The following is a 20,703-nucleotide window of genomic DNA, read 5'->3' as shown; positions in this document are numbered from 1 at the left end:
AGTTTCTCATAGTCTGTTATCACTCATTCTTTAGCACTGTATCTCAAAATATACTGGAGAAATGAAACTGTTGGGTGTCTCCCAAGGCCCTGTTTCTAGTTAGCATGGCTGGTATTTTTGCTGTCCGACCATAAGCACTTTCAACTTTATTTACACATTCTTACACCATCATCATTAATCATTAGAAGATAAAGTACTTGATATTCTATTTCTGTGCTTGTACAACCTATTCTATCCAAAAGGGCTTTGATTGAGAACAAGACCTTTAAATACTGCTACAGCAGAGATTTTAAAAAACAGTATCTGTAAGACTTTGCACTGATCATTGTTTGTACTAATTGCACACAAACTTTTATGGTTCTCTTGGAAATGCAGGAAGAGAGCCCTGATAAGCAATCTGCTCTTGCTTACCACAGAAAACATCTTCCAAGAATAAAGTGCCATGGCAGTTAATGTTAGCTACTGGCCCTACTGTGAATAAAATTTCCTTTTCTTGCAAAGTGTCTGTGATGGGTGACACCAAACGCTTTTAGATAGTGGAAGTCCAGTTTCCAAGCACAAGTATTTGAATAGGACATCCAGATTTTATAAGCAAAGAAGTAGACTTTAATGTCTCAATATGGTATTTTTATGGTATTGATAGATATAAAATTGGCTTTTGAGTTTTACCACATATATTGTTAAATTTAAAATTCTCTTCACCCAAAGCATCTTACTAGTGATACTGTGTACAAGAGAAAAGTACTATTACTTTATAGTGCCTGAAAGGAAGAACATATTCAAGTGTGCTCTGAAATTACTGTTTAAAGAGCACCTGTTTGCAGAGACTACTCCTTCCTTAAATAGGACCTAAAGGCTTACCTATTAGCAGTTCAACCCAGTAGGTAAAGCCAGCTGTAAAAAATTACATTCAAGACTTCTAGAAGACAGAAGAACAGGTTGAAATCTGCTGCTTTGTAGTTTAATCAGTTCTGCATATTTACAGCACTAGTTTGTTTTTGCAGGTGCTTCAAATGCCATTTTGTTCTTGAGAGATGTATGAAAGTGAGACAGTTGCACCTGTGCAATTATCATAGTGCTAGTTGTTTTGATATTTCTACTGACACACTGTGTGAGTGAGTGAGGGGGCATATATACACAAAATCTTTCCAGCAGATATTATTTTTTGTGGAGACTGTTGTGAGTGGTGATAAAATAACCAGGTAAGAAAAACAATAGTATTTATTTTTCTGTATTTTATGGTTAAAATCCTGGAAAATATATTCTAAAACTATACAACAAATTCAGAGGTGTTTATAGTCACAATTTAAAAATTTTATGTCTGTGACTTTTTGACCCTGGACTTTATTAGTTACCCCAAATTTATAGCTTTTGAAGAAGGTAGACGATATTTGAAGATACTTGGTTCTGATCTAACTTCCTCAAGAAATGAAGAATCTTAGGGAAGTGAAGCAAGTAGCTACTTATCTCTCCTGCTTACAAAAAACTAAAAAAAACCTTTAATTACCTGGCTTCAACTTCTAGCCCCTGGGTTTTGAATACTTCTACTCTTTCCGGACTGAAAACTTGTTTTTACCCTGAATGCTTGAGTCTTGTCCAAGCCCCTGCCAACTTGTACTGTCTGCTTTACAATCTTCTCTTCAGGTCTCTGCTGTTTTATTTCACATGCATTGAGAATGTTGCATTTTGACCATATGACTCTTTTAGCCTCATTTCATGTAATGTGTAAATTCATTTTCAAGGTCATTCATGGATTATGTCACTGTAGCTATCACCCTGTGCTAGCTCTCTTACTCTTGGCGCTCTAGGCCAGTAACTACCCAAACCATTAAATTTTAAAACACCTTTGATCAATCTTCATGCTACTCTTTGCATGTGGGAGCTGCTCATTCACAAAACCCACTTTTTCGTATTTCAAATTTCTCTTTAAAGCTTTCCTTTATTCTGGTGCTAATGGTGAAAATACTTACCACTAGGCAACTGAAGTGCTACCAACAGTTTGATCTATTGTATTGAATAATATTGCTTCCTTATTGCCTAACATCGCTCTTCCTGTATGTATTAATCAGCTACTCTTTGAGGTGAAGTGTTGAGTATGCATCGGAATGAAGGGCTTTAAATAATGAGGGTATACAACACCTATATTGTATGACATACATTGTATGGTGGCTGTTACAAGAGCCTAATACCTACAATGAAACAAGTAAATCGGTAGATTCAAATATTGCTTGTTTTATACAACTTCTTATCACAAATTTCAGTTTGTAGGTCTGGTCTATATATTAAATATCTAAATATGAGAAGCAAACATACCTGTTTTTCCTTTCAGTGACTGCTAACGAGCACTTCTTCAGACTACATGCAGTTGCTGATGTATTAGACTCATTTTCTATTATTAATGTTTGTTTGTTTTGCTGGCTGAAAATTCTACAAATTACTAGGTTCATCTTGTTGCCAGGGTTCACAGAAGAGGCCTTAAAGTTATCAAGGAAATTGGGCTACCTGATTTCCACAGTGCAAAGGACAGCGATGTCCTCATCGTGGCACACAAAGGAATTTTTTGTGCCTTAGGAGCTCCTACGTGGATATGTTTGTTTGAATGTAGCAGTAGGGGAGTGGTTGGTGAAATTTCTGAAGCAAATTGGTGGGAGAAGCTTTAAAAATGCATTTAATGTGTGTGGGACTGGCTTCTTTGAAAAAAATGAAGGATGAGACCAGAATGTGGCAGAGCCTACGCCACCGTCTGATGGGGACTTTTGGTGCTGAGACATCTCTGGTGATGGGAGGAACCAGAGAAAGCATAAGCCGAATACCACCCGTTTCCAGTAAACTGGATGACTGGGCAGCTTCTTGGCCTTGGGTGCTTTCTTCACTTTTGGTCTTCTTCCTCCCACATCCTCTGCTGCAAAAGTCTTGGGAGTAAAAGATGAGTATGCATTCTTGCCAGGCAACTGCAGAACACCATCAGCTACCTCATTACCATAGTCTCGGTTTAACTACTTGATTCCCTTTTGATCTTAGCTACAGTCTTCCATTAGAGGACGCAAATCTTGCATGAAAGGAATGAGGGATCTGGGGTGGTGGAAGACATTTGCTTGTAGACAGAGCTACATAACCTAGGTCAACGGCAACTACAGCTGCTCTAAAGCCTGCCATCCTCCCAAGGAACCTCTTCTGCATGTTATTTATTATTTTTGCCCCCTGCAATTTCTGTCACACAGGATCCCAGCCCCCAAGGCAGCCCAACAAGATGGTGGCCGACGCTGCGCTTCCGCCTGACCCCGCCCGTCCCTGGGCGCCGCGAGCCGCCGGCGCGCAGGCGCAGACCCCGCCCCCCGGCAGGTGTCAGGCCCTTCCCCAGCTGCACATGCGCACAGGGCTGGCCGCAGCGCCCCCGCAGGTGCACCTTGCCGCTGTGCGCCTGCGCAGAAGCACCCCACAGGTGCCCCCTCCCCCTGTGCTATATCTGAGTACGCCGCGAACCGCACGTATAAGCGGCCGATTCACGCCTCTTGTCTCCCACAGATCCTTCCGCCGTCTCCGAAGGCGGCCTTTATGGCGTTAAGGCTTAGCTCGCTTGAGGCACAAAGATAAGCGTGAAGGCGCGCTACAGCCCGAAACATCTGGTTTTCTCTTTGGCCCCACCTTTGGGCTCTTCGCGGACGTGGGCGTGCTGGCGGACTCCTTCACTCGAAGCTTTGCGGAAGGATACCCTTCTTTTTTTTTTTTTAATCCGCCATCTGCTGAGCAACGGTTTCGAGGCGTGGCCAGGCGCGCGGGCACCGCCCTCTAGGCCAATCGCAGCGAGAGGGTTGTCGCAAGCCCCGCCCCTCTGGCGCCGGAGAGCCAATAGGCGTGAGGTACGGAGCGGCGGGGCGGGGCACGGGGCGGGGCGGAGCGGAGCCGGGCGCGCGGGTGAGGGGGTGTGTGCGTGAGCGCGGGGCCGAGTAGCGCCGCTCGCCGCAGCGGCTGTTGCTGGGGGTGGAGGGGAAGCGCTGCGTTCGCGGAGCCCCTTGCCCGGTCGCCGTGTGACCGCGGGGTGTGCCGGGTGGCGGCCGGCGGCTGGGGCCGGGGGGAAGCAGGTGAGGGTAGGGGCCAAGACTCGAGGGCTTGCCTGGGTGGGCAGAAGGGGGTATTTGTGAGGCGGACAGGCGTCCGGGAGGAGCTCGGCCCGGCCGCATTCTTCCCTGCTTTCCCCTCAGCTGCCGCTCCTCGCTTCGGCTCCTCGCAGGGAGGGAACAAAGAGGCGGAGGGGGGCAGGCTGAGGAGGCAGGGTGGCGGCCGGCCGGGGTGGAAATGGCTGGGAGCTGCACTGCAGCAGCTTCTGGTATTTCCTTCCACCCGCCCCCGCTGAGGCAATGATTAACAGGACCGTGGGCAAGGAGGCGTCCTGTGGGTGACTGAGGGCTCGGCTTGAGCCGCTTGAAAAGAAGCGGGGGAGGGAGCGGGGGGGACGGGGAGAGGAAGAAGGAAGCGACACCGCTCCCGCCCGCCCTGGCCCCTGCCGCTCCCCGTGAGGAACAGCGGACGAGGGGCGAGCCCGCCGGCCCGCCTCGCAGCGCGGCCTGCCACCTGACCGTCGCCTTGTTCTGTTGGGTTTTTTTCTTTCTTTCTTTCCTTTTTTTTTTTTCCCTTCTTCCTATCTCTCTCCTCCCCTCCGTTTCCTCCTTGGAGGCCTCCCGATGAGTTAAAATGGTGCTGAGGCTCGAGGGGAGCTGGTCGCTGCTCGTGGGGAAGAGGTTCCTCAGCCTGTCGGAGGAAGACGACAGGTCGTGGGACACCAGCCGCATCTCAGAATGGCCCTGGAAGTCAGGCAGGATCCGAGCGGTTTCACACACGGACATATCCAAACAAGACCTGAAGGTAACTGGGACCTTTGAAAGAGACCTTCTAAAATGAGAGTGGTTACCCTGTGACCTGGAAACTTCATGTGTGTGCGTGCGTGTGGCCATGTGTATACACATAATGTATATACACGCTGTTGTTGCGGGAGAGACATAATCTTGGTCAACTTGCCTCCTTAACATGCTTGAAAACATGTGCGTCTCTGGCAAAAGCACCCAGTGTGCTTGTACCAGTGCCGGAAATTACCTCAAACTAATTATAAATGTTTTCTTCCACCAGCGTTTTGAAAACTTGAGGTGGCTTCTCTTGCACCTGCTGTGCCAAGGTTTTATTTCTGTGTATTTCCTAAATATAATACGAGATCTTGCCACTTGTGAACAATTCCGCCACCTCCAGCCAAGAGCTGAAAGGGAAACATTCTTAGGTTGTTGGGACTGGTGACTTTTCTTTCTTGCTCTTTGGAGTAGCTGGCTATAAACAAGCACTTCTACCATCTTGAAAGATGTACCAAATTAATGTATGGCGTTGGAGGTTTCTCAGACTCTGCTTAGACTGTGACCACTTGGTAATAAGGATTATTATAATAACGGGGATTTTTAAACACACAATCAATCATTGCAACCTTAGTGTAATTTGTTAACCATGTATTTTGGGTCCAGCGACTTTCACAGTTGACCAGGTCTGGGCTATTACTATAGTATACAAAGTACTTGCTAAGGACAAATCTGTTGTAGTAATGGCATGTTGTTACATGGTGGTCTTATTTGTTTCTGTAAGGGAGTTTGAGGGTAAGCTGTTGTATGAGAGCAAGAACAGTATCATCTTTCAATTAAAACTGTTCCCTTGCCTTTTTTCTTTAATGGGAAGAACTTTGTGTTCTCTGTTTAACTGAAGAAGCACTTGTTCCTTTGTCAAACAAAAAGAAATCGTAGGTGTTTCTAACTCTTCTTTTTGAAAGTGTAAACTTTGTTATGAAGAGTCCCGAGTTGTTGGAGGCCGAGCTTCTTGTTGTGTATCTATGGCAGGGGTGGAGCTTTCTCCATCTTTGGCCGGCGGGGCCGTGCCTTACTTGCAGTGAGGAGGAGGAGTTGCTGCTGCAGAAAGTTCTTAAGGACCTTCTCTGGGACTTAAAAGGAAAAAGAGCAGGTGCTGTTAGTGGCTTTACTGTGAACATTGTAACTGGTTACGGTTTTTCCAGAAGTGATAGACTTAATGCATTCTACAGTAAAAGTGTTGCTAAAGTTGTGAAGTAGACAGTCAAGGCGTAGCGAACTTTTGTACCAAACACACGTCACCTTTCCTCTCTCGCAGCTCTATGTTAAAGTAATGTCTGGTTAGGCCCAAAATAGTAATGGATTGTGGGGTGGGGACAGAAATCTCTAAAGGAGTAGAAACGTTTAGTCTTTCAGATTTTGCTTTTTTGTGTACCCTCAGGAACAAGCTACAGAATAGAAGTGCTGTCAACTGCTTTTGATAGTATTTTCTCAACTCTATTTTCCTGTTTGTGAGGTGTTGATGCTATAGACAAAACAAGCCGTTCTGGTACTTGTGTTATTTGCTTATCTCTTTCATTGTTTCCTTGAACTTCCAAAAGACTAAATTAATTTCTGCACCCATTAGTTCTAAGAGTCTTGTCTGTGGTAATGCTGTTTTCTGTGCGTGCTTTTACTTGCCTTTCCCCTCAGAGGGAAGCTAAACATAAGGGAATATTTCTAAGAGTCACTCAGCTTAGATTTCTCTGCTGCCAGTTAAACGTATTTAGACCAGATGGTTATGTTTTATGGAATGAGGGAGTGATTTTTCTGAAAGTAATGTTCTCTACCAAGACATTCCAATTCTTAAATTCAAGCAAAGTTATATTTGTGATCTCTCTCAATCCTTTGCTGATCTCCACATGTTGCCAGTGAAAGCAGGGTAATGCCATCCCAAAGAAATTGGTCAAGCCACCATATTTTTGCTGTGACATAACTGCTCTTTTGTATAGATACTTCAGAGATTTGTGAAGATAAATACCAATTAAAAGCAGGCAGCAAATGACCTTCTTCACATTATATAATTTGATCACTTGGCTTAACGTCATTTGTGCTTTTGATGAATTAACTAAAATTATTATTTGGGACTGTTACTTTTAAACAAGCTGTTTTTCCAGAAATATTTTATTCAAGTACTTTAGTTAGGAGTTTGTGGAAAATGCATGTGCCACTGTGTTTGCAGTTCTTCAGAGTTTTAAGGGGTGCATGTTTTCTCCCAGATTGTAACCACTGGTGGTAAAGTTAACACATGTAACGATCCTTGAGCAGCAGAGGACTCTTTGAGATGGGAGGGTTGTAGAGTTAAATAGCAATATTAATGTTTTATATGAGAGTAATGATGACAAACCAGTTAACGTTGACTATGACTTATAAAATTTATTTATGTCATAATTTAGTGATTGCTTGATTGTGTGACAGAAAGGCAATAATCATGTTTGTGTTATAAGTACTTTTAATGATTTTTTTTTTTCCTTTTAGGAAAGTGGTGTGTGTTTATCCTTTTCCATTTTGCACATATCTTAATTTTATGGTTAGTCACTCCTTCGCTTTGTTTCCCTTCTTTAGATTTGCATAGAATTTGATGATGAGTCATGGGAAAAAAGAAGGTGGATAGAAGTCTACAGCCATAAAATGAAAGTATTCCTGGTGGAGCAAAAGCTGGTACTGGCTGAAAGAAAATCTCAAGCCAGTTCTATGTCTTCTGTCCAGTGGCCTGCAATGGCAAGTATATGCTTGACCTAACTAACTTGGGTTCTGCAGTTCCACCTTCTAGGGACAGTGCTTTTACGAATGTGAATTTCTCAAGTATAGCTTCACTTGTGTGCAATCTGAAGGGAGACTAAATCTCTTTGTACAGCTAGAGCTAGGCAGAGCTTGTAAGCATTTGAAGTTGATATGTTGTGCCCGGAGATAGAAATGTGTTTTTATGACTTTATTTCCTTCCCAGACCACTGTTCTGTACAATGTTAATTCAGTCTCCCTCTAGTCTCGTGTTTCTGCCTTCTTTCACGAAATTGCAGTTAAGAATAGAGAGAAAAAGGGTAAATAATAGGTTTCTAAGGATAGCCTGTATTTTTGTCTTAAACTCTTGTTTTACTCTTTGCCTCGAGTACTGTTAATTCTTCAGTTATTCTGGATCTGAGACAAAAATAATTTGAATGACTTTTATGTGATGGCTGCCTGGCACAGATGACTGGTCAAATTTGGATTTTGTGCATATGAAAACCTGATCGGCATCGTAGAAGCTGGAGAGAACTAAGTTTTCTGTAACTGTCATGCATGGCTGGCTAGGCAAATTAGCCAGTAGAGGTTAACAGGGAACATTTCTTAATGTATTCAGCCAGTATAGTTTTACTTGACTGCTTTTAATGTTGCTGCTCAAAAGTAGTTGTGAAATAAATGAAGGTGTAAACTTGCTGAATATTAATTATGCTAAAGGTGTAGTCTGTTTTAATACTCTTTGCTAGGTGTAAAGTATGCAGTGTAATTCTTATTGCTGCAGTTTAGCTGAGCTTTCTTAAGCAAAGCTAACCTAAGTAGATGTTTATTGAAGTAGGCCAAATAGGATGGAAGAGGAAGAAGAAAGATGAATCCTTAGTTTTATTTCTTGACCTGTGCATTGACATCAGTAGTTCTACTAGTAGATTTTGTGGATACAATGTTCTGAAAACCTAGCTGTTGTCCCTTTCCAAGTATCTGAACAGTTCTTACTGGATATTTGTCTTCCAATTTTTGCATAAGGTTTTCCTCATGATATGTTTGACTTGTCAGTTCATGCAGTATACATGTTTCAAAGCTCATTTAGCAGAGGAATGGTGTAGGATAAAGTAAAGCACGATACTGGAGCTTGCCTTGGCAAAAAAGACTTTTTTCCCTTTACCACCACACAAGGCAGGAAAGAAGGGGTCAGAAAAGAGGTGTGTGGATTAATTATTTAAATCTTCATCACAACTTCCTGATTCAAGTATACAGGAGAGTGTTTGTGATAAATGGAATAGCTTTGCAGAACTCTTGTAATGCCCAGTTGCTCCTGGAGACACTCTTGTTTCTCTTAAGGGTGATACTGCCCCTTTGCCAATGCTGTCCTAACTGAAGTGAAAACAACAAAGGGGAAGAAGGTCTTTGTTCTTTTGATCAGTCCTTTGGAAATGCAAATACACACCCTATCTGAATGACTTCTTTTCTTTTAAATGGAGCACAAATGTACCTTTCACATAGGGAGGAGTTATTCTTGCCAGTCATTATGCCTACCACTCAGAACTGTTATTGCAAGACTAGACAGTATTTAACCTTGACCACGTTGGGAAGAGTTCAGAAGCTTTTAAAGGAAATTTTTGTTTCTTGTCTGTTGTTGAATCCTTTGGCATGCTTGAACACAATTTCGTCACTGTATTACAGCAGTGTAACAACTATGAGGCTATCCAAATTGTCACATCTGCCTAAGCTAAGGCTTCAGTATATTGTCCATGTTGCATGAGCTTTGAAACTTCATTGTAAGCCATGCAGCACACCTTCATTGGTCTGCTCGTTATTCCCCCAGTCTACCATAAGGATGGTTTTTCATTACCGTATCCACAATTAGAACTCTTAGTATTAGTAAATTCTTGATGGTGAGATGAATGATTAATGATTGTTAATGACAGCCACCTGAACTGAATTCCTAAATCTTTCTGATAAATGAAATTAGTTTTAAGTACAGTCCAGTAACTCCTTTATTAAGCATGTATTAGAAGTGTTATTAGAAAGTCACTTTGTTTCAAGAGTTGCCACATTTAGAAGTGGTATCTTAAGAGGTAATTTAAAAAAATAATTAAATTTAAAGTAATGTTAAATGCAAATGAAGACTCATGAGATCTTCTTACTCTCTTTCTAAGAAAATGTTTATCACTTTTCTAGACTTACAAATCCTTAGTGGACAAAGCTGGTTTGGGATCAATGGTTTCAGTGCGCTATCTTGGTGAAGAGAAATGTGTTTTTCTTTCTAAAGACCTTTTGACACCCATTCAGGTAACTTTGTGTGGCACTATAAAGATGGAAGATAATTATTTTTTTCTTAATATTTAAGCTATGTCAAGTTAATATCTTTTAAATGCAACTTCAGATGGGTAAAAACTTGGGAGTAGGTGTTTATGACCATAACTCATAAATATCAGTTCTGAATGTAATATGTCTGTTGATTAAAAAAAAAAAACTTCTGAGGCTGATGCAGGATATGGTCACTTAAGAGAGGGGGTGAGGGAGTGTGCTAGGACAGTAGTTATTCAGCTGGGGTGACAGAAATTGCATCATGCTGATGGCGGGGATAATCTGGAATAGTTTCCTTTGTTCTCATGAACACGAATCGTTACTATGAAAGGAGTTGCAGGGAAGTCTGGAATAAATCTTGCTATTTAATATAAACACATCACTTCTAATCCTAAACAAGTAAGGAATTGGACAGGATGTAAATGAGATGGTTGAAGTGTAGTCTCTATTGAGCACCAGGAGGAAAGTTTGTTAGTGAAAATTAGGTAGAGATGGGTTGAAACAACTGCCCCACCTGACTGACTGGTCAGGTATTTTGAAGAATAGTGTCTGCCAATGATAAAATATTTTACCTTTCCAGGAAACTACTCTCAAGACCTATAAACAGTCTAAATGAAACTAGTAATAGATGCCCCATGTTGAGACTGTTGGTAGTGCTGTCATTAGTATTCCACTTTGACATGTTAACAGTCAGCAAATAGCTCCTCTTGAGAAACTAATAGAAGAATCACTTAAAATTAGAGTTGTAGATTGTAGTCTTGCCTGTGTTGGCTCAGCAACAGAGTAGAGATTTCTTTATGTAGAAACCTTATCTCAATACTGCAATGGAGAAGATTGCTTCTCTGGTATTGTGAATAACAGTTTCTTGACTACTAGCTCTTCAGCCTTCTGCTTACAAATACCAGAGCAGTGCTTGGGGCAAACAGACACCCCACCCCACCCTCCAAAACAAAAAACCAACCCAACCCCCTTTTTATTAGCACTCGGAACCATTGGTAAAAGCTTGCTTTAAACTTTCATTTCAGAATGATTCTAAATGTTGTCAAGCAGCTTGTTTTAGATAGTTTTTTTTTTTTTCTCTATTACTAAAATATAAATACATTATACTGAATAATTATGAATAATTTAGATGTAGCTGACTTTTCATTCATATGAACATTTTATAATGTCATCTTGAGATGGACCAGATCCCATCATTATCATAAGTAGAAACATAAAACTTAAAATACTGGCATTTACATTTGCTCAGGACTACTAAATTACTGCTTCTGAGAACTTAAAATCCTAAATTAACATTGTAAATTAAGAAAAGCTCACTTGAGTCTGGCTTGCAGATGGTCAATCTAGATTAGTGGTAAGGAAACGATGTCTGCCTCAAATACAATATCCTAGGAGCTGAAGGAACACTGAGTAATGAGAAACTTGTTGGACTTCTATGAGTTGCTGCTATCTCATTTCTAAATATTATGTGGTTCTGTTAATCAAAAGCATTACCCTTAATACTGACTTTTTTTTTTTTCCCCTAAATAGGATGTGGACAGTTCCAGGCTTCCTCTTAAGGATGATCAAAATGTTAATGAAGAAATTCAGGCTTTGGTTAAGAAACATCTAGATGAAACACGCTTAGTACAAGGTACAAGCATACTCTGTAGTGGAAAACTCTGACCATAAATACTGGAGTCAAAAGGGAAATCCTTGCAGTGATGGTGTAAATTACAGTAATCTCTTTTATCCCTAAAAGCTTTTTAAAATACTGTTTCCACTTTCCTTTGCAGCAGTGAACGTAAAATGTGAAGGATTATAGAGTTTTGAATATTTCCTTTGTAGGAGTGAGTACATAATTTAGGTGCATATAGATGACCAGGTGCTTGTGAAAGAGATCAAATTTGTAGCAACTGTCACAGAAACTACTTGGAGTTTTTTATTGCTTCAAGTACCTCTTTTTTTTTTTTTTCTCCAGTCTGCTGTTTAATAAAACTTCAAAGTTTTATATAGGTACTACTTTTTTATTCATGTTAAAATTGTTATTTTTAGATTTGCCAGCTTCAAATTCTTAATTATGTTGTTCGTATGAGCATATTTCTAGTCATGTGCTTGCTTATGCATGAAGATCTTACCTTTATGGAAAGGTAAATATTGCAACTTGGTTGTCATTTCCAGTACTGTAAAGAGAGGAAAAATTCACATTTAATCATTGAATCTTCATTTCTGTGTCTACTTACCTGTCTTACTGTCTGAAATCTGGAGGTCACTCTAGCCTCTGCTGTGTGTCTTAATGTGCAGAAAAATTCATTGAACTACTGCAGGAAGGAGGTGGCTGTAATATGGTTTTATCATTCTTTCCCACCCCTTGCCCCTCAGCTGTGTGGAAATTGTCTCAGTTTCCACTCTCAAATCTCAGAATCTGTTTGTTGTGCTTACTTGCATCTTGCATACAGTCCTGTCAGGAAATTTGTCTTGGTAACTGTGATGATCTTCATGCTCTCTTTCTTTTTTTAGGTGGAAAAAATATCATTGGTTCAAAAATTAGAATTTATAGCCTGGATCCATCTACTCAGTGGTTCACGGCAGTTGTTGTCAATGGTAATCCAGCTACAAGAACTCTAGAAGTCAACTGTCAGGAGGTAAGAACCAGTTGCTGTGGGTTTACAGACTGAGATGGGGAATGGGTGAGAACTTGTCTTTATATACCCACCAACACCATTTTTAATTCGGTCCTTACTGTAATAAGTTTAAAAAAAAATGGGGATCAGCATAGTGCAGAATAATCTTGTTACCTCACAGTGTTTCTGTATGGTGCTGGTAGAATTATAGAGTAACCAATGGCTGCCTTTGCAAAATGAGGGAAACCTGGAATTTTTGTTTGAAGAGCAAGGCAACTGTATGATCCTGGTTTCTTTGCTTTCTGTACTGTGTAGACAGTGCTCTGAAGCACCAGTTTATATGTGTGTTTTCATGCAGAGACACTGTCACAACAATATATTGTTAAATTCAGCTTGGTATTCAAAAAACTTAGAATTTAAGCATCTAAGCTCAGTCTGTACCAACGCACCTAAGAGAAATACAGTCAAACATTAGCTTTCACTTCTCTAAATGGCTGCTTCTGTGTTGTTCCTTTCCAAGATTCCAGCTTTAAAAACTCTTGATCCAGAGTTAATTCACGTTGAAATCATATATGACAACAATGGAAAATGTGGTAAGACCTATTGTTGTTTCTCCTTTAAACACTAAGTAGCATATTTGTGATAGACTAATCTTGATCACCTTCTCTTCCAGATAAATCTAAAAGAATTGCGGGGACGAAAAGGAAGTTACCTGAGAATAGTGGAAAAGTTGATAATAAACACACAAAATCTTCTCCTGAGGTAATGTCTTACTATGTTATATATGATTGTTACATAATGGTTATGTCATTTCTCCAAACAGTCTTAAATAAGAATTAGATAGGAATGGGGAATAATAAATATAATCCCTGGGAGGGTGTGGTGAGTTCTTTGAAACTTGTCTAGGCTTGGGTAAAACGTCTTGCCTTGTGATAATCAGAGAAGAAGTTACTGAGCTAATGTTGGTTGGGTTTTTTTTGGTGTGGTGGTGTGTTTGGGGTTTGTTTTTTTTTACTGTGCTTTTTTGCCCACTCCTTTTGCTTAGGATTTAGCCTGTCTGGTCCTGTATTCTGTAGCGGGAGGAAACGCAAAGCAGTTCTCAAGTCTATAACCTTTGCTTTCCATTTTCTTTCTTTAACTGTTTTGTACTTAAACCTGAAAAAAAAAAAACCACCTCAGCTACAGTTGCACACTTTGGGGATTCACGCTGCACAAGCAGCAGTCTGGAAGAATGTTGTTCCAGTAGAAAAAAGGAATAGGACTACTTCTCTATTACTTGCATGTTTACATTTATTTCTTTTGTGAGTGACCTGCCAAGTGTCACTGAGACCTAAGAAAACTGTCTCAAAGGTCAGAAGATGATCTGGGTAACTTAAGTATAGAAATGCAAATGAAAAAATAATGGTTTGGCTGAAGACCAGTACTTCAAACTTGCCTTATAATTTTGCCCCAGTGTTTCAGAACAAAAACTGCATTTTAGAAAGGAGTAGCCTTCTGGAAGCTTTAGACTGGTGGTGGGGGGAGGGTTCAGTTTTGTTTCAGGTTTTTGGCTTCATTTCTTGGCTTCTGTGCAGGCAGTCCTGTGCCAAGTCAACTGTGTAGATCTAGCTAGTGACTAGATACTGCTATTAGAAATCTTTAAGGGCTTCACAAAGACACAACATGAGGTAGCAAGTACGGGGTATGATTCCTCAATGAAGAGTCATCTGCCTTGTATTTACTGCTGAGGAAGAGCATGCAGCAAATCAGTAATGAAGTAGCTAGTGCATTGCAGTCATACTCTACTGATGTTTCTATAACTTGTGCTTGAGCACCTTTAGCATCTTTTGGGTGCTCATTTTGACATTCTTTAGCTTTCTGCATACTCAGTCACTGAGCAGTCTGCTTGATACCGACCAGCTTTGCATGTATTTCACATTCCAAATGTCCTGCAGAAGAGTTATAATGATCTGTTTTTTCACCATAGTTTTTCCTTAAAGTAGTGAAGTTATTTACTTCTAATTTTCTAGTCTGCTTTCCTTCAAAGGACTGGATCCTTTACCGCTTTTGTACTCCTTGGGAAATGTGTTGCAACTATTTTTTCAAAATGGTTACAAGTGAGTGTACTTTCTAATGAGGAAAACAGAAGCTCTGTTTCTGGTTTTGATGGATGTGAATATAGGGGGATGATAAGCTGAAGCCATTTTTTTTTTTAACTTAGTATCTGATAGTACTTTGATTTCTAATATGGAGTTAATTAATTCCAGTGTGGTTTTGAGAGCTTGTCTTGATGCCTGACAGCTGTGTTACACCAAAGCAGAAAGGAAATATTTTGGACTTGATGGTAATAGGTCTGTAGTGTAACTTCCAGCAGTAAGTTGAGCATGTGGGAGTGGAATATGGATGTTAGAGCAGAGGAAGGAGCCCCATGGAAAACTACTGTTTCTAAAGATACTTGCTAATTTGGTAGGCCAGTTGTATTCTGAAAAGAATTGTAGATTTATGATCAGCACAGAATTTCTTTACTTAACACTTTCTAGAATCCTAGTATAGAAATTTTCTCACCACAAGGAAGTTCACATCTAGATTTTTGGTAATGTTGTCAGACTAACTTCACGGTTTTAATTTTTTCTACAGTTTTCAGATGAGGTCTGAAAACTATTTCTGAATTCTGATTACTGCAATTATTTTAGAAAGATTATTGCTTTGGCAGGTTATGAAGGGCAGAGCTTTCTGTCTTCCTTTCTACTTTCGTAATACACCTTCCTTCCCTCAAAAAAGTTTGTTGTTAACTGGGGTGAAAATGAATTAATGTGAATGGTGTTTCATGAAACCTATAAAGTTTAAAAGAACAGTAAAGCCTTTCCATCTTATGGACTGAGTGGGGACTGGGTTTCAAGCTTTATTAAATGTGGTGGGAAGGGCATTAGTGTATTTTTCTTTTTAAGCTGAACTCTGCGAAGCAGTATTTCTGTTATCCTGAATTTTCCTAACCATTAAAACCTCCCTTACAGGTTTCTCCCAGTCAGGGACATGTGCAGTCAGTACCAACTGTGTTGGGTGAAGCATTGCTAGGATGTACTCCTGCTAATAAAGACCAAAGGCACCAAGGCCTACCCCTGCCAGCTAACTCGCCACCCAATCTTGGTGCAGAAACTCCTCAGGGGTAAGGAATCTGTTTATACTCGTGCAGACTTTTTTTGCTCCCAAAATAACTCCAATTCTTAGCAAAACAAACTTGGAGGTCTTTTTAAAGAACTCAAGTAATTAGTCTTCTGTAATATTGGCTTAGAAAAGTGTTAGGCTCGGTTGCCCTGAATACATAATTTACTTATGCCATATTCTTTTCTACCTTTAGGTAGTTGCCCTTCAGTGTTACAAGCAAATGTTACTGCTTCATCGTACCCATCTGTAAACTGATGTGGTGCCTACTTTTTGTCAGACACATTCCTCCCCGGCCCCAAGAAAAATGGAACACGTTCAGGCAGGTGTCCTGTACACTAGCTGCTTTTGAAGATCAAGTACAGGTTCTCAATTATATTTGTTGAACACCAGTGCCTTCAAACTCCTTTGTTACCCCCAACTCTGTCACAAAAATGAGCGTAATGGCAGAAACAGTATGACAGGAAAACTCAAATTTTGTGTATTAGCTTTAAAAAGCGTTATACTTTTTTCCACTTAGTTTTGTGTATATATCTCACAAGATAAATGTGGAAAAGATGATTATTTTATTTGAGCTTTTTGCGTGGAACACTTCTATTGTCTCCAATCTAGACTTCTAGTGCCAGCCAGAATTTCCTTGAGCATTAGAATCTTCTCACAGAGACATGCAAGTGAAATGCTTTTGTTTATACAGCTGTTGCATGGAGACAATGTAAGTACCTGTTTGAGAGAAGGTAGTGGAGTGGCTGCAGTACCTGAATTTGTGTGTGCCTACATGTGTGTACAGCTTTATCATTTTGTTCAGTTCCTTTGGTTTTGATATTTTCAAAACCCCAAAAAACCTAAATAAAAGAACCAAGCTCAAAACCACGAACCTATTTAACCTCCCACAAAATTAAAAATCTTGCAACGTCACAATTCAAAGTACACAACTTAGTTTCTTCTTTCAAGGTTTAAATGTGACTAATTGAGCCGCTGACATCCTGATTCATTTGACACCTTTTTCTTTGTCTAATTATTGTATGTCGTGTGTTTCAGCACGTGTAGACGAAGCTTACCAGAAAGTCATCCTTCTTGTCTTAATACTGGAATTAAACCATTGAAGGAAGATCTGATGGCCTTTCCTAAAGTGGGGTTTATATCTAAAGAACAAACGCAAAATCTTGATGATCAAAATGGTAAATACACCTCTTTGGCAACCTCAAGATCTTCATCTTTGACTGATTCAACTAATGAAAAAAGAACCAACCTGAAAAATTCCAATGAACCTCTTCTGAAGCCCACAACAAACTTTTCAAAAGAATGCATTTCTGTAAAACAGTTGCAGCATCTTAACTCTTCCATAGCAATACCCAGAGTCAGTAGCACTGTTGAACTGCAGCGGACTTTAGATTGTAGACCCTCAACCTCAGATGCTCATCTTCTCTCTTTTACTGAGTCTGGAGTTAAATCACAGAGCAATTACAATAGCCAAAACAGCCACAAAGGAAACAAGATTGATGAACTTATGGACATGGAATTTTTTATTAGAAGAAATTCAAATGAGATCCTTTATGACAGAAATGAAAATGAAAGCTTTTGGACTGGAAGTGCCAAGGTCCAGGACAATAGTAAGTGTTTTTGAAGCTTCCTGTCATTTGGAAGTCCTTGTAGTTTCTGTGGAATTACATAGAAATAGGTCCTTTGTAACATATGCAAAATTAGTAATTTACTTTGTGTGAGAGATTCTGGAACTTGAGTAATTTGTAGGTTCTTTTGCAATAAACTTGAGGAAGAACGTCCCTTCCTGATAAAGGAAAAGTACCAATAATAATTTCTAGAAATAAATTGTTAGGAAATGTATGCCAGAACAGAATGGCAAAATAGGTTACAAACCCAGGGCTCTGTTTGGAATACAAATTCTGATGGTATGATGAGACTGCTTTTTTTGGTCTGAACTTTTGTAAGTGGGGTGAGAGATGGTGGTAGTTCTCAATAAAGCTTTGTCTAAGAGGGTCTTTCATTTAGTAACTATACTGAAACCAACCCAAACAAACAACACAACCCCCCAAAACAACTACAAAAAAACACAGCCACCACCCACCCAAAAAAACCCTGAACCGAAACCAAACCACCCAACCCCCAAAAAATCCACCTTTTTTCTATGCTTTTTGTGGCCCAGTTCCACTTGACATGCTCTTTGAGCCTTCCACATGGGACAGAAGGGGAAGGGCTGGACTCCTGATATTACATATTGTGCTGTGCATCAGGTGCTAATCATTCAGGGTTCTGGGAATCTGCCTACACACCCACCTCTTTCTTTTCAATCTCATGTTGCTTCGTCTTGGATTACTATCTGCTATTCCATAATTAACATAGATAGAGAGTCAGCCAAGCAGTCACTGTTGGGCCCTGCTAGGCCTCACCTGCAATGTGGGAGGAAGAGAGGTGTTTGGAATCTGTTATGCTAAGATGCTGAAAACCGTTGCATCACTAGGGTGAAAACATGACTGAGAAATGGCCAGTTTGTACTTTTGTCTTTATTACTTGGGACATCTGGGCACTTCATACCATGGTCTATTCAGTGCTCAGATACTCCAGCCCTGATAGCTGAAGAACTTTCATTAAAAGCAGGTGCTCTTTCAGAATATGCCCATGTGGAGGAGCAAAAGGAGCTGTTAAACTTGAGCCCACAGATTATGACTCCAATGGAACTATAGCTTGAGAAAGTTGCTACTGACCTGAAAACAGGTTTCTGCCACCTGCATATGTTTTAGTGTAACTTTGTTTCAATGTAATGTGAAACTTTTCCTATAAGTTGACATGAATCTTTCAGTAAAATATATTTGCTTGCACCTTTATGTGAGAAACTTAGGTTTGTCTAATCTATGCTACTCTTCCCTGCAGTAATTGTTCGCAAGTCAATTTTAGCAGATGCTTCTAAAGTGAAGAAGCTTCAGCAGAGTGGAGAAGCATTTGTACAGGATGGTTCCTGCAATAATATTGCGCCTCACTTGCATAAATGCAGGGAATGCCGTTTGGACAGTTATCGGAAGAACAAAGAGCAAAGAGACTCCACTGTCTTTTGTCGATTCTTTCACTTTAGAAGGTAGGAAAAATTCTGACTCTGTATAGACCTTGATGTTGTTTAAACATGCCCTGCGTCAGAGTTGGACATCTGACCATTTTTCCTTCTCTAAAAGGGGGGCTGTTGAGTACTTGCAGTTAGTTGTAACATGGACTTCACCTTCCAGGATAGATGAAAAAAACCAGTTATTTGATCAAAATAACTCATTTAGGTTTCTGGTTCGGAACTGCTAGATGTTAGTGTGTAGCTTTTAAACTTTAAGGCTAATATACCTAACTAATGAGAGGTTGCCTGTGTGTTTTTTAGCCCTTAAAATTTTTATAACTGTGTAATTTGAATAGAAAATATTTTGGCAGGACTTTGAGCTCTTTATTTTGCTATTCTGGGCTGAGTGCCAATGGGATAATGTGAGTTTAGTTTGAGTGCTACAGCTCAGTAGTATTGGAGATACTAGTGAGAGGGTAGATTCTGTGCATGTCTCCCAAAGTTTAGCAGTTGGACACATGGAATGTTAGACATACATCCACAGCTGCAGAAGAGTTGCAGCAAGTGGCTGGAGCTTTCAGCTGGAGTCATGGAACAGTGATGGGCAAAATAAACTATGTTGCTCAGTTCTTTGTTCCATTTTACACTTGAGAGTTTGTGCTACTTCTTTAAGCTTGCCATAGAACTGTTTAATGAGTATGCTTATTAGGTTTCAGGAGGGCAGATGGGGAGGGTCAGCAAGACAACTTTAAGGAAAACCCAGTGACTGCCAAGTGGTGGTTGATTTTCCAGACCTAATCTGCAGCTTCAGATCCTTTACACACCCCCAGAGCCTGATTCTTGAGCTGAACAGTCAAAGTCTTTTGATGTTTTATCTTTGTAGCTCTTAAGACACTATGAGGGACCCTTTCAAAAAGGGTGTTAAACTGTTACTTGAAGCCTGTCTGTAAGGCCAGGGTGGATGTTGTCAAACTGCAGTGTCTGGTTGTTTTTTAACGTGCCCTTTCCTTTGTTTTCAAGCTGTGTAAATTTTTTCCATGAACTGTTTGATCTCATGTCCAGATGTTGTTGCATGCTTCTCTTTATTTCTCCCCACACCCATTTAAGCTTTGAGGTATGGACTGTGTTTTATGGGAAGAAGGTAATGTTTGTGATGTTAGAAGGGAAAAGCAAAAATACTAGTTATCACAAGGGAAGTGGAAAGCTTGTTTATTTTCGGTTTCCTTTTGATTTTCAGAGGAATTACTTTCTTTTGAGTTTCTAGATAGAATAAAAAGGAAGCTATAGGCCCGAAGACCTTTTGAAGAGAGAAAACTGAGAGTGGAAAGGTTGCAAAGATCACGAAAAAAATACTCTTCCACTCTTTCATTTGTTTCTTGAAGTTTATTCTTTCACTGCAACACTGTCCCCCTTGCACTCTTTCTAGCTGAAAGGTTTTTTTTTAAAAAAGTGTTCCTAATGTGTTATTTAACGTCAGATTAGAGATTTTACTATAATAAATCTGGGGATAATCTGATGTTAATTGAAATGTTCAAAAACACGTAAGACCAGAGTAACAACAGGCTATGCTAATTCATCTTCTCAGGGTAAAAATCCAGACTTGTACTTTGACTTGCAGTTCAAAGCAGTTGAATCCTTCCGTTTAGAACTTGAAGCTAACGAAACCATCCCTTTTTATTGAATATGAAATCTGCAAAGTCTGAAGATGGCATTTGTCTGGTGATACTGCTTGCCAGCATGTGTTTTCTTGCCACACTCTAACACTATAGTGAGCGCATGTTGTCATCAGAAGTCAACTTCCTCTACAGCATTTAGTAAAAAGGTTCCTGATAACATGAGCAGAACTCTTGATGGTTTTTATTTAATAAACTATTAACAATACTGATATCGGGTTTTCTGCCTGCTCAGAATCACTCAAGAATGTAACTTACACAAGTTTTGTTCAGGTTTGGTTTTTTCGGCAACTACTTCCAAATTAATTGTTACTGAAATACATTCTGTATTT

The 20,703-nt window shown here is 40.1% G+C and overlaps 1 protein-coding gene across 2 annotated transcripts in view; it reads left to right on the top strand.

Moving 5' to 3' along the window:
- The first annotated feature begins 3,841 nt into the window (after positions 1 to 3,841).
- KDM3A (lysine demethylase 3A) overlaps positions 3,842 to 20,703 on the top strand; it is a 31,704-nt gene continuing 14,842 nt past the window's right edge. Inside the window, exons 1-11 of one of the 2 annotated variants that reach the window (XM_055797178.1) lie at positions 3,842 to 3,860; positions 4,675 to 4,863; positions 7,443 to 7,598; positions 9,774 to 9,884; positions 11,433 to 11,535; positions 12,402 to 12,526; positions 13,026 to 13,098; positions 13,179 to 13,267; positions 15,499 to 15,650; positions 16,685 to 17,256; positions 18,533 to 18,734. In XM_055797178.1, the coding sequence (XP_055653153.1) occupies positions 4,693 to 4,863; positions 7,443 to 7,598; positions 9,774 to 9,884; positions 11,433 to 11,535; positions 12,402 to 12,526; positions 13,026 to 13,098; positions 13,179 to 13,267; positions 15,499 to 15,650; positions 16,685 to 17,256; positions 18,533 to 18,734 (1,754 nt within the window). In that variant the 5' untranslated portion in view covers positions 3,842 to 3,860; positions 4,675 to 4,692. Of the gene's footprint in view, positions 3,861 to 3,926; positions 4,083 to 4,674; positions 4,864 to 7,442; positions 7,599 to 9,773; positions 9,885 to 11,432; positions 11,536 to 12,401; positions 12,527 to 13,025; positions 13,099 to 13,178; positions 13,268 to 15,498; positions 15,651 to 16,684; positions 17,257 to 18,532; positions 18,735 to 20,703 lie in introns of those variants that run through there. The other variant, XM_055797177.1, reaches the window with a different exon arrangement.

This window comes from Falco peregrinus, chromosome 2 (assembly GCF_023634155.1).
Source record: "Falco peregrinus isolate bFalPer1 chromosome 2, bFalPer1.pri, whole genome shotgun sequence".
Classification (NCBI taxonomy): Eukaryota; Metazoa; Chordata; class Aves; order Falconiformes; family Falconidae; genus Falco; species Falco peregrinus.
This window is presented reverse-complemented; position numbering and strand designations above follow the sequence as displayed.